At 32.7% G+C, this 15,264-nt stretch overlaps 1 protein-coding gene across 1 annotated transcript; it reads right to left on the bottom strand.

Moving 5' to 3' along the window:
* Positions 1-1,199: 1,199 nt before the first annotated feature.
* On the bottom strand, positions 1,200-13,402 carry LOC149792182 (uncharacterized). The gene is made up of 8 exons (XM_089969366.1): positions 13,320-13,402; positions 10,792-10,983; positions 8,587-8,715; positions 7,661-7,849; positions 6,210-6,305; positions 4,497-4,559; positions 2,276-2,372; positions 1,200-1,877 (listed from the first exon to the last, which is right to left on the bottom strand). The coding sequence occupies exons 1-8, from the start codon at positions 13,378-13,380 to the stop codon at positions 1,310-1,312; spliced, it is 1,395 nt and encodes a 464-aa protein (XP_089825492.1). The 5' UTR covers positions 13,381-13,402; the 3' UTR covers positions 1,200-1,309.
* Positions 13,403-15,264: the final 1,862 nt, after the last annotated feature.

The following is a 15,264-nucleotide window of genomic DNA, read 5'->3' as shown; positions in this document are numbered from 1 at the left end:
CAATGAATCAAATCAAGAAGGAAGTTAATTAACTTTGCAGAGTTTAGTAATCCATTTTTATTCTAGGTCTCTCTATCATGAAGTTTACTATTGTAAATGTAAATACATTAGGCGACTGATTTTGCAGGTGGACGAGTAAATTAGCAATTGACATTTGTGTTGTTGTATCTGACCCACAGTTTTACTCTGTTCCGTGTGTTTTGTTTGCTTCCTGTAAGCCGCATCGTGTAATGTGGAAACTATATTTCAATATTCTCTCTCTCTCTCTCTCGTTATAGTGACACATACGCATGAATATCATGGAGTGAGAGAGAAGAAAAACCTCGAGCAGGATTACAGCCTTGAACGTTCACCAAAAGATAAAGGAACCTTAGTGGTCAAAATAGTCTGTGTATACTTTTCATGGCATCTTCTATAGTATCGCACTATATCATTGATATAAAGTTGCAATAGCCTGTCGAGGGGGGGGGATGCGGGAAATATGATTTGCGGCATACACCTTCTACAGTTTATTTTTTCGCTTTGTTTTGTTGTGTTTTTTTTATTTGGTGGGGGAATCGATATCGTTTTGTTGGTTGATTAGTCAACGGGTCAGATTTATCTGAATAAGATCCACATCACTCTGTCTCTGTCTATCCGCCTGAATAAATTACGATGAATTGCCAAATTACTCTAGCATCTGATAATTGGCCATAACAATAATCCGATATTCAATCACAACAACAATCTCTCTCTCTCTCTCTCTCTCTCTCTCTCTCTCTCTCTCTCTCCGGACCATCCAATAGTTGCATAACACAATTTTGTTGCGAGCACAAGGAGCAGGGATATGAAACATTCACTCCATACCTAAATGACAGGGTCCCGTAGTTAATATTCCGTTGCAAAAGCAAATATGTACATTTGTATGTGGTATTATATACAGTTTATCAGTATAATGTATATTTGTTTCATTTTCATCTCAGTCGTTACATAGATATATTCGTTAGGACGAAACTTGCCAAGCCTTCTTTTGTTTTGATTAAATTTGTATACTTCTTGTGATGTACCAAAGATTTCGTATATATATATATATATATATATATATATATATATATATATATATATATATATATATATATATATATATAGTATGGGGTGATAACTATGAGCATTCACGATTTAAAATTTAAATTAGAGATACATTTTGTTAAAATTTCACATTCTTGCATTTATGTACCATTTGACCTGGTATTTTATTAAACTGCATCGTTCTTTAAAAATAAAATGTACATGCTGGATTTTTTATGTGATGGGAACTAAAGGAAAATTCTCACACATGATAAGAAGTTGTGTCCTTTTCACTTGCGATGACGTTGGTAGTGTTATAATCTACAAAGAGTCTGTGGTTAGCTTTGTCGTATTCTCCGTCATGTTTATCCACACGTATATTACATTCACCAGTTGTGCCACAAGCAATGCTGCCTTGAATTAAGCTTCCGTGTCTGAGATTGAAGTTAGCTTTATCATAAACATGTATGGGTACATTTCCACTTCCAGTTTTCTTTTCAATTTCTAAATGATCGTAACTATCGTCATCAAGATGAATGCTGTCATACCTATTTGGGGTTATGTTTTTCTTTTCAATTTGTCTATAATTATTATCATCAACTTTGAAGCCCGTAGGAAAATTAATTGAATTATTAGTCTTTGATATGTCTTCCAAGAGATCACCATTCAATCCTTCAGGATTACTTGTGTCAGAAACATTTCTTGCCTTAGCAGGTCCATGTTGTAATACGACCATACCGGGATCATCTATAGAATGCCATGTATTCTGTGTTTTTGTCAGTCTCAACGTTTTGGGGTTCATCTCTTTTGCTGCGTTTATACTCGCATTTCTAAAGAAATCAATATATTTAAGCAAATGTGTTTCGAACTTGTACAGAACTGAATCGTATAAGAAATGATATAGCTTTAAAGTAATTTACTTTCTTGAAGTAATTTTATCATAACGGATATATTGGTATGTTGCACGTTAAGTTTTAATCTGGTAATCTCTAATTGGATAAATCTTCTCAATTTTATATTGTGGTGATGAGAATAAATGTGCTCAGAAACCTTGTCTGCAAAAATTTGCATACTTTGTCTTCATGTGCATAGATTATATATATATATATATATATATATATATATATATATATATATATATATATATATATATATATATATATATAAATAATAACATGATGGTTTTACATTGATATAAATTGTATTATTCGCTGGGGTATATACTCACCCCTGTGTCAGTCTCTTCCTCAAAAGCATTGCAAGAAGAACAATGAGAAATATAAACACAATGCCTCCAAGAACAGCACCAATAATTACGCTAGTGTCTGAAAAAGACGCAATATTGCACATATTCCATATTGTATTCGGATTCATCGATGCTGAAACGAAATGTAAACATCTATCCACATGGTCAAAATTCCCAGTAATAATGAAGACAATATTAAAAAAAGATGTCTGATTTTCGTTCAGGACTACCATGTTCGATCTCATGGCAGTTTCACAAATAGCATCAATATATATTTTGTCTATTCAAACAATGAAGAACTTATGTTGTAGAAAAATATTTGCAACAGCCAATAAAAATCATGTAAATCTTACAGATCAGTTTAAAATAAAAGTAAGATTTACACAAGCAGACATTATTTTGAAAAAGAGTCGTGCAAATATTATTGATTGGTACATATGAAGACATTTAATCAATTTTGTAACAGATTTGACAGCATTTGGACCAGTACTTTTTGTAAATTAATTTTTATCATGAATAATTTTACAAAGTACACATTACGTTATAATGTAGCATGTATACTGATTTAATATTGTACATTAGACTTTTATGTCAATTCTCCATTGGAATATAACTCAGGATGAGTTTGAGAATTAGATAATGGACCAAATCAGTCTCTCTCTTATATATATATATATATTCAAATAAATGAAACAGACCGTATTATTTAACATAAAATGGTAAACACGTATATACGCAAATATGATTATTATTTTAAGCCATTTTCCTGATTTTAAATTAACAATATGCAGTGTCTCGATCTCAAGCGATTATAAATTACTAGATGCATTTTCTAACAAGATCAACATTCTTGAACGACAGTTAACTTAACGTGATCATTAGAAGACATTTATAAAATGTACATCAGAATTAAAGTATTTGCTTTTGTTGTTGAGGTTATTATGCGGTTACTATGTTTTTTTTTTTCGATAAGCTTTGTGTATATTACAAGTTAATGTATTAGTTTACATACAAGGTCAAGTTTGAAACTACAGAAATATTTAGCTTCGTTTGAATTTTTTTTTTCATATGTCTTGTGTAGCCTACTTACTGCACCTATCATAACCTGCATTAGCAATTTTATTTTATCTATGATCAACACGATGGCTAAACAACACTATGTAGTGCATTGCCATTAACACAATACAGTTTCGTTGATTTGTGACTCTAAGAAGAAACAAAGAAGTTCTGATTTGCTTGAGGTGTTACTTGCAGCTGCCCTTGAATCTCCATGTATGGTTATGCAACTTTGAGCATTATAGAAAATAAATCATCTACTTCCATCCTTGCTTTTACATTAATGAATATGAGTATTTTAAATTATTAAGTTGTTTCTTAATTTTATGTGGATTAATTCAATTAACAAAATTAAAAAGAAACTATATATTACTGTTCGTGATTTCCTAGGTATCATATTGGTGTATGATTTGCCAAGTTTAGAGGAATTGCAATTACGTAGACAAAATGCTAACTATTTACTTAAGATGCATCGTGATAACATATCACTAACTGTCGCTGGCTTGACGTACGCAATTTGGAACTACATATTGCATAATTAATAGTTTATGGACAGGTGATCAAAGCACATCAATTAATTCGGAAAATACACGTTAAATCGAAACATCTACTGACATTTTAGATAGTACAATAATCATCATCGTACGTCTTTCAATGGTTTGGACAATAGTCAGATGCTATCTGATGAGGGTTTAATTTAAAACATTTTCAGCGATTTCTTTTTCGTTGAAGTCATACATGTGATATGTAATGTCAACGTGTAATAAGACCAATAACTGATTATCAGACATTGGTTGGTACTAGGCTAGCATAACAAAACTAATGGAACCTATCAGGTATTCTAATTTTTCTGATAATTCAGTGACCACGAATGAGCTGAAGAAATATCTTAATGACATTATTAAAAACTAGGAATAGTTCTACCTCAAAAAGTACCTAAACATATAACTTTGACAGACGGATTTGATTGCCCAACAAATGCTGTCTTTTGGATGCACATACGTTGAATGCTGTTATAAAGAAAATAGTCTTCTACACATAAACTAAGCACTAACATCGTTTCAAAAGGACTTTTGCATACAAGAAAACTTGAAATGTGTGCGTGGCGATGAGACTGTGTGGAGTGGGATGAACGCTTAAACTTTACCAGACCAATATAACGTTTCGTCCTGGAAGGAAATTGAGCCTATATCCTTTTCCATCGGCGTATCTGTCGATAAAGAAGAAAAGTTTCCGACACTAAATCCATAAGAAAGGCTGTATGTTGTGTGGCTTCCGTTGCTAGGTGTCCTTGTTATTACGCTGTGTGTGGATGTAATTTGTGTTATCCAATATGATTCTGTGGAGGATGAATATAATTCACCATTGAAATGTGTGCTAGTTCTATTGTCGTTTTGCAGAGAATTTGTACCTGAAATAGCCTCCTCTGATGAAAATGAAACTTAATATATACTAGAAATGCATATTTGCATAACGACTACATCGAATCTTTGCGACGAGTTGGCTGATAAAAAATGTTTATATGAACCACAGGTCGATATACTCAACAACTAATGCAATTCACCATTAACACACATCAGTTAAACCATGTATGTATGTATGTATGTATGTGTGTATATATATGTATGTATGTATGTATGTATGTATGTATACAAACACGAGTATATTCAGTACTCAAAAATCCGAAAGCCCGACGTACTGGGCCCATCTAATTTTAGATAGTGCCCGTCCTGTATTCTAGGTAAGGTGCCTCAGGAAACCTTACCCCGTTGATGAAATGTGTACATGTATTAAACAATGTTGACATACCTGACACGTCGCAATCTAATGCAAAGGGGCTCGTGTTGTTGTTTACAATTTAATTCACAGTAATGTGCATGCATAAAGCATATTATTTATAATATATGTATGACTGACATTAAATTGTAATCAATGATACAAGCGCATGTGATCTAAAATTAGCTCACCACTGTGACTATGCGAAATTGAGATCTCATTTTAATCAAGCTGAACCCTACCCCCATACCTGCTGACACGGCCGTGTTTAGAGAAAACACAATTTTGTCATCTTAATAAAATTAATAACACCACTTTCAGTATATTTTCATTACATGTAGTATGTATAAACTGTAAATTACTGTAATAACTGGAGCCGATGTAGAACTATCTCTTGAGTAGTTTAAATAGTGGCAACTGAAGGTAAAGAGATGAGGTATTAACCATCATGTCACAAATTACATAATTAGTTGACAAAAGCTAGTGAGGTATATTTGAAGGCTGCAGTGAGTGAGCCCGTTGTGCTGATTCGCATGTGTGTGTGTGTGTGTGTGTTTTGGGAATTGATTTATTCCTGGAACAACAAGTTCATGGTGGTATAGTATTCCGTGCAAAATAAAAACTACTATCCTGCAAGGTATCCTACACACAAACAACGGAAGCCTCTACTAATACGTCAGCTTTGTTCCTTTCTGATAGTTGTATCGTGATGTGTAAAACTGTTTGAAAAGCACATTAAAGTTCGAAAACCTACGTGCTTTTTCTGCTCTCAGATCGGGAGAAACCAAACCATATCCATTAATTTTGTTTTGTAAATAACGGTGAGTATATTGAAATTTTACCTGTTTTTCAGTTTGAAAAATTGGCAAGAAAACCACAAAGTGCTCATTTTATGAGTTTGAACTGTCGTAATCACTAAGATTATCATTAAAGAAAACTCTTGCCCGAACCAAGCTTGGAACAGCGTTACAGAGCACTCCTACGGACTATTACTTAACTAGATATAACACCATGTCGATATAATGAAGAGGAGATGTGACAGATTTCCAGTACAAAGGTTCATACATTGGAAGTATAACCTTACCTGTTATGCACAGCGGTCGTATCATTCTCGAGCAATTCCCAAATGATACAATATGATTTTGAAGGAAACCACAAGCACCTTGGCTGTTTGTTGGCTCTAAAATAACAATAAGGATTCGTTAATTGTTGGATTTGTGACATTTAAGATTCGTTAGATCAACAAAACGGAATCAATTGAAAATTATACAAATGATCTGGTGTTTAACGCGCATGTGCACGTTGTACCTTTGAATGACACACCTTTGACTAGAACTATTTGTGTTTATACTGACGTAAGTGTCTTGATATTCTAAGACGCACTGAGAAAACCTCCAGAAAATCTGAGCATTTGCTCAATGCCATTTGCATGTAGGACTAAGCTATTTGAAAAGCCGCTTCGATACATCCATATACTAAATAAATCACTTTTATGTCTAAATAAAAATATATCCGTCTGTCATATAAATCTCATGTTGCCTACATAAAATATTATCAATATACCAAATAAAACTAATACTGTCTACATAAAAGCTTATCAATATGTCATTTACATCTCTTACTGTCTACAAAATATATATATATAAATATGCCACATAAAACTCGTATTATCTAGCTATTCATAACACTGCACACATTATTACTAGCATATATATATTATTCTCACACGTTTACATGAGGAATGTTGTAGCAAACGGTGTACGGTGTACGAAACCATGTAGATATTAGTATGTATTCAACAACAAACTATAATGCTTGAGTCAGCTGTCTGCGTGCCATATTGATTTGCATAAAATATTGACACAGTAATGAAAACGTCAGTGATAGTCATTATCAAAAGAATGGAAACAGGTAAACAATCTCGAGCCCCCACCCCCCACCCCCCGAAAAAGCATGCACAACAACAAAAGGACAGAAAGTTGGTAAGCGTCTGCTAAGCCTCAGACTCCTACCCTCTCAAGAACCTGCAGCGAGAAAGACATCAGACAAACGATGAGGGTAATTATGTGTGTAGGTATCATCCCACACTCCCGAAAAAATCCAACAAACAAACCAATAAAAAACAAGAAACCAGCTTTGTTAAGTAGAATGTACGATATGATGACATAAGTTCAGCACGTTCGATGTACATTAGAGAAAAGAAGGTCATACATGTCTGTATGAGAAGATTCATTAATTAGTAAGGCACATAATACTGGTATTTTGGTTTTGTTTGAAATTGTCTTCCGATGGAAAATATGTAAGCAAAAAATCAAAAGGTCAAAATGAATTTAAATTAGTTTTGATGTAAGATTCGTCTGTCAGACGAGATAATAAGTTGCCATTTCTAAGAATGTATAGTGTAGAAACAAATATATGTTAGGTATCTATATCTGGACAAAATATACAATTAATTATACAAATGAATAAATTTAGTCACCGTTGAACGTATTTTCTATACGTATTCAAACAGTATAATGCAAAAACAATACATACGCGTATTACTTTGAAACGCTACTTCTATGACACGACCTGTCCAATGAAAGCCAGGTTCACATTGTCCCTGATCAAACAATTGTCTTGTATTAGTAATAATCGTAGCCAGCTTCAAGCTTCTGCCTTGACACAGATCACTTGCTGCTACCCATGTGAGGTCTCTTCCCAGTATCCACTGACGGTCTGGTGCTAAAGAACAAAATGATAACTGTATGTATGTATGTATGTATGCATGTGTGTGTGTGTGTGTGTGTGTGTGTGTGTGTGTAGCCATCACATACAAATGTCAAGCTGTTACATTTCGCTTGTCAGATCTACAGAAGATGGTAATTTGTGTTCATGCCGCTTATAAGTGCAATATGTTATTGTCATACAGATGTCAATTAATCGGTGATATGTAATTATACATACGTGAAGTTTGTACAATTTGGGTATTTCGGTCAATTGTTTGTTTTCATTTATATCAATCGTATATTCCTATATAGTATACGTTATTGGTCCAAATATTAGGATCAAGTTTTGAAATGATGCAATATACCTCTGCACAGTTTCGCTTTGACTAGTCGAATATTCCCTTATGCAGATGTATAAGCCAACAAATGGGCGGAGATATCTAATGTTTTTAGAAGGAACAATTAATCAACTGCAGGCTGTTTATGAATTTCCTTAGGAAATCAAAGAGGTGGATAATACAGTCCGTCAACACCAATATTGATTTTAGCGTAACTTAAAGCCACGTGGCGAAATAATACAAGTTATTGAGTACCTATAACATTACAGGTTTGGTGAAATCTGCTATCTTGTTGTATCCTGGCATTATATATTCTTACTTGTATTCATGCAGATAAACGCATTTACTTTGTGCTTAGTGTATATCATTGACCTTACCTTATCGTGTCAAAAGAGGTTGAAAAGAATGTTCTTACCAGGGTACGATTCGCAAATTATGCTGTATGTTTCATTACATGCTTTGTGCCAGTAATGCCCTGTACAATCTTGTCCGATTTCAAAGGCAATGCATCTGTCTCTGGCATCCGGTTCTATCATTCTGAAACCTATGAAATAGATTGTTGCGTCTCGATGATTTTTTTAAAAAAAAATGTTACAGGAAAATTGAAATCAACATCCTTAGTAAAGGTTAACGAATAATCATTTCTCCAATACATAATGCAAAGATTTAAAGGAGCTTATAGTGTTGTGAATGAAAACCCTAGTACTCCTAAATGTTCTACCAAATGTCCAGTAGTACTGAGTATTCTAAATGAAATCCATAACTGAATGTGCTAAAGTACCAATATCATTGAAGTGTCAAATGATTCGATCCATAATGTTTTTGAAAGAACTGACAATAACAAACTATAGTGATTTAGTCCAAATATCAAAGTGAACCTTGCAATGAATGATAATTTTTTTATAAAATACTTCATGCCATATTATATCTGAACACAACTGAACGTGATTTCACATGACTGATGCTAAATTATGAATAAATAATTGTGTCGCTTGGAAACCTTATATGAAACACTCAGACACAGTAAGAAACTAGATTTTGAGTCGTTTCCCCATCACATTCGTAAACACGTTCTTTTTTGAGAGCCTTCTACGGTCTAATAGCCATGCTAGGATGTTTACAAATAATACCTGAAACTTCAACCCAAAATCATGAACAAAGGTTCGCTATGTAATAAATTCTTTACAAATGACTATTATAGTCAACATTCATGGACAAAAGTTAAACAAAAGAACTCCATGTTCATACACATATGCAAACAAAGATAAAAATATCTCTCCATCCAAATAACATTGCAAACATGCATATCGATAGACGGGATGATTTTTATGCTTAATATTGTTTTCGAAAATTTCCCATTCAAACAACATTAAAGCTACTTTAAAAATGGATTATATTAAGACTCTCAATGTAGACTGCAAATTTTATATACTACTACTACTACTACTACTACTACTAATAATAATAATAATAATAATAGTAATAATAATAATAAACAGAATAATAAACAGAATGATAATAATAATAACGTAGCAGTAGTACAAATTATGCTGCTTTATTGGCAGAAAGATTTCATGCAATGAGAGATATAAATTAAATTATCCTTTGCACGGGTTTCTTTTTGGTAATTCACCAATAAACTCAAGCTTTTTAAATTGTAAGTTTCATCTTTTATGTATTATCAGACACATATTTCATTCCTGCTTTCCTATATACCACAAATTAATTTCGATTCCCAAGATCAATACAGACAATCGATCCACATTTATCTATCCTTTTGAAAACATATCAAGCAGTTTCTAAAAAATTACATATATTCTACAGGACAAAATACATTACCTCTTAACGGCAGTGATGTTTTCCTCTAGCATATCAGGTGCTATATATGCTGTATCTACCAAATATATCTTGTCGAATGCTCGTTAATTTCAAGCTAGAATGGTGTAAAATTTGTTCTTGACTTCAATGCTGTTGAATGTGCGAGTCATTGAGATGGAGCGATTTTTATATGAATAATTATAATGGTGATGTAATAAACATTTCAATATGTTTAGTGCATAGTTAAGATTTAAACTGGAAAAAATAGATCACAATATTTAACAATTTTAAATATACGAAACATCTCGAATCAATAATTGTATTCATGGCTTTAGTAATTATTTGACTGCACTTGAAATTTGGTTTGATGAAATGACTATATGTATAGTGTATTTGTCATTTGTACTAATCTGTCAATCTAAGCACTGTTCCATCATTACCCATGACACTATGCACTATAATTAGTCGATGATCTTTTGCTAAACTATATGAGTCAGAGTATCGTAGTCACAAACACTAAAAGGTATAATGTAGTAGTGATTAATTAAAAAAATATTGTATTGTCTCTCTCTCACCTGTCAGTTCTGCATATAAGTCTTTCTGTCTGTCTGTTTCTGTCTCTTTCTCGGACATGTCAGTCCTGTACAATAGTTCCAAATTATACGATCTGTTTGTTATACTAAGCAAATAATATACTATATAATCACACTTCCTTCTCTTCACGTGTATTCCTTAAGAGTTATAAGCGTTTTCTTACTATGGCTTTTGAATTTTTTTATTTACATAGTACCAGATTGCTTACTAGTCTCAGGATCGCTGACAAAGGTATAAGTTGCAGCTACCCATGAATCCCCATCTAACGTCCGATTTTCAAAAAGCTGCAAATCAAATGATCCTTTGTCAGGCTTGTAAAGTGTTCCATTTGCCTGTTTGCATTCTACCTCCGCGTCAGACCATATCACATGAGACTGAGCTTGAAAAACTCTTCCTGAAACTATATAACAAACATGTTATTTAATGCACCAAAATAATCGTTTTCGCTAGCCAAACTTCAAACATGTTAACCAAATCTACACTTTGGCGGACTGGTTATATATTTCAGTGCTTAAGGGTTTGTGAATTTCATTGGATGCGACGGCAAGTCACCATAGCCAATCAAAATAAAGTTGTTTAATTTTGAACATAGTTCCTACATGATCTACAAGTAGATCAAGCAACACGAATTGACTCATACATAAGAAATTTTCCATTGCATATCCGCTTGTGAACAAAACGCACCCTTTCCCTCAAATACAAAAGTAATAGCTTCTCTCTGGTAGATAGACATACATTCCATGTTAAATGTACAAAGTATCCTTTTGAAGTCAATTGCTAGCACCGTTTTCGGCCTATATACAATGTACCGCTGTAAGACGTTGTGGGTTTGTTAGCTTTATGTGCTAAAGGAGGAAAGTCATGAAATCCAATAGATGTCACTATGACCAAGCACGGACATATCTGATCGATCCGCCAAGGTGTAGACAGAGTTAACATATCGGAACCTTGGCTAGCAAAGATTCAAAAGAAGATGGACTGTGTATTATAAGCTAAAGTAAGTCGCTAACGCATCAGCGCGGAGGGGTGAGACTTTCAACGTAAAATTAGAAAATGATTCTTTTAAAGTCTGCAGTTCATTCGAAACATTCATAAGAAATACTGATGTATGATATATCTGCAAAACGTTTATAAAACGTTCATGGCAGCAAAATTAAATAGTTTACCGTTGGGTATTCTTCATCTTCGTTCGCTTCTGGTTTTTAAGGTTACTTTATCCTCATATCAAGCATCAGGTCAATAATTAAATGTATTTTCATTTAAACATTACTCTTGTTTTTTCGATCTGTTTTTCCTCAGAATTGACCAACGTCTTGTGTGTTGATGTTTTCCACTGAGTATTTTTTTTTTTTATCTGTCCCATTTGTTTAGTTTGCTTTCAGTTCCTGTTTGTATTTCAGTTGGAGGTACGTAATGCTATTTCATTTTATATAGTCTGTAAAACGATAAAGTGGAATCATACCGCCATTTAATCCTTTAAAATTTTAATGATGATGACTTCCTAAATAGAATAACACGACATCGCTTATCCTCGATCCTTTTAAATGCACACTACTGACGTATTTGATACACATTTTAACACGTTCCCATTTTTATATTTGTTTTTTTTTTTCAGCTGTCACATTTGATAATCCTTTCTTTCCTGACTGTTTACAATCGATGTAGTAAACAAGGTTGCTGTGGAAAAATTAGTAAATCGTGTGATAATTACGAGTTCCTTTATTCGTATTGACATACATTTTTTCGATCACAACACTCTCGTTATAAAGTTGTTACGCAGTAGTTGAATAAAGTGGCTGGTAATTGTCAACAACCATGTAACCAATATATCCGGTCAGGTCAGAAAAAGGAAGCTGTATCAAGATGCTAATGGTAAAGACGCTTTTATGCCACTTCTTGATAAGCTAATACTGTGTCATCAGTCACTTGCAACACACAAATATAAGCGGACTAATATGTCTTATAGTACTGATTCAAATGAATACTTTTCTGACTGACAGATTTATGATTGACTATATATATATAGTTAGTTGTTATTTATCATATCTAAATAAATTGCTTGGATTTTCAAGGATACGTTTAAGTCAACTTTCTCTCTTTAAAATTTCAAATTTATAACACTTGATTATTCATTTTTTTAACAATTGTTTGCCTATAAAAGAAATAATAATAATAATAATAATAATAATAATAGATCGAAGTTTATTCTTAACGGAACATTTGCCGCCTTTTTTTAAAACGTGCGATCTTAGAGAAGAAAAAGACACAACACAGTTCGGTTCTATTGGTTTTAGAAGAAAAAAATAATTTATAACCATTACATCTTTTAACTTCAATAAATGTTGAGTGATTGGATCTCTAAAATTGCCAATGTCACGTATATAAATTAACAAATTCAATTCCACCTCATGGCGAGATGTGGCCATTTTCAGAACTTAAAGGCACTGAATAAAAAATAAAACAACAAAACAACCCACTGTCTTTTCACGTGTAAAGTTAAAAATAGCGTACCTTAATCGTGTCTGGACAAACCTTGTATGATATTGTTTACGGAAATGTACACACTTTCAAAAACCACGAAAGTCAGGATACAAATCTCTTTCAACCGAATGAAATTTTCAAAAATCACACAAGCTTGGTAACCAAACCTTTTCAACCGAAAGAAACCAGATATGAATGTTGCCTCGTGTCGTTGGAAAACTATTTAAAAATGTAATATCCACCGAGTCTACTTACCATGATTTAAAGGGAAAAAGTGCACAATTCCCAAACAGACTGGTAGCATCCACACATTCATACTTCTCCAGTGACAATGAGCATTCAGGAAATAAATCCGTTCTGCATAGCTAATCACGTTGTTTCGCTATGAGCCAGTCAGGTAATATATGATTTACTATGAGTCATTTTCTGATGTTGACAAATTAAGTGGGGTTTATAAACATTTTAAGTAAATGCGTGTGTGTGTGTGTGTGTGTGTGTGTTTATGTGTGTGCCAATTAGTATACAAATTTCCATTTGTTCTAGACAGCGCAACATACAGTGTGTCAGAGAGAGAGAGAGAGAGAGAGAGAGAGAGAGAGAGAGTGGGGTGTGTGTGTGTGGTGAGATATACAGTGAAATAGTTGAACTAAGGCAAAATTTGCAAATTTATAAACATTTGTTCTCCAGTTTTGTTTTTGATTTTAATGCTTTAGTAAAGTAAAATTCTGCACACCGATTATTATCATTCTAATAAAACTGTTAAGCATTTATTAATAAATTGTGTCAACATGTTTCATGCCCATATAGCCGTGATACTACTATGTAATGACGCGGTCCAGGTATGTTCTCCTAATTGGGATACTACGGCTTCTCGATGCTATAAATAATACGATGAACATTATTTGTGTGTTAATTCATCACAGCATAAAGCTGACAAGACGAGTACAGAGGGAAAGTCCCCGAAAACACCAGTCCAGGATCATAGTGTCTAATTAATGTCAGACAAAGTGGATGAATCACAAGCTTTGTCATTGATCAGTAATAATTCACCATGTCGAAGATACGCCAGTCATGAAAAAATGATATTGGTTATCTGTACAAAGATATATAAAAAATCATGTATGCGTACATATATATTTGCAGGTTATTTATTTGCCATATACAGCCTGAAGGAACCAGGGTTTGAAATGTTGTAAAATGTCATTTCATATAAAATCACTAATATGTTCATATTATGACAAGATACTCCTATTGTGTGAGGTTCCAATTTGTTATAGTGGTATATATCCGTGTTTATTAGTAATAGTCACTGAAATTAATTAAAATTTAGTTCTTGAAGATCACAATCTTTTTCAGTTTTCCTTCAACTGTTGTCAATACAAAACAACTTAAAGTTAATAATAATAAAATAAAACTATTTGAAATGTATTATTATATAGGTTTGAATCATGGTATTTAACGAATTTAATGTATAACATCCCCAAAAACTTAACTCGATATTTTATCATGAATATGAATATTCTATTAATAATTTAATATATATATATATATATAAATATATATATATATATATATATATATATATATATATATATATATATATATATATATATATATATATATATATATATATATATATCGGATTTACAAAGGAACATATTTGTTTTCTAAATTCGTCTCGATATTAATATCGTGTATTCTCTCTAATATCTGAAGTTATATTGATATTCAGGTAGAGAATATACATATTAAACTGTTGCTTGCTTTTCCTCGCTTTTCTCTGGAATCTAAATTGAGAAATTTGAAAATAATGTGTTTTGAATAAGGACTAAAATAACACAGATTTTTATTAGCCCTCGACATATACTGCTAAGGCTAGATATTTATATCATCAAGACAGTGGTTTTGTTCTTTAAATTACAATTCTAAGTTCTCAAAATATTCTTGTTACTAAAATCTTTCTTTCATTATCAACCAATCCTGGCTAGCGAAACACATATATATACTCTGTTACCTCGACCATATCTTGCCTGGTTCATATTTGTCTATATCATTATTACCTGAGTCCTAAATAGATTTGCGCACCCACATGTCCCTCGAGAATGATGTTGTAATTCACACTTGTGAAGTGGGTCTACAAATAATGATTTATTTTTTCCAATTTAAACGAATCCTTTCAATAAAATAAAAAATGAAAACC

Source organism: Sinohyriopsis cumingii, chromosome 9 (assembly GCF_028554795.1).
Source record: "Sinohyriopsis cumingii isolate HCF-2022 chromosome 9, ASM2855479v2, whole genome shotgun sequence".
Classification (NCBI taxonomy): domain Eukaryota; kingdom Metazoa; phylum Mollusca; class Bivalvia; order Unionida; family Unionidae; genus Sinohyriopsis; species Sinohyriopsis cumingii.
This window is presented reverse-complemented; position numbering and strand designations above follow the sequence as displayed.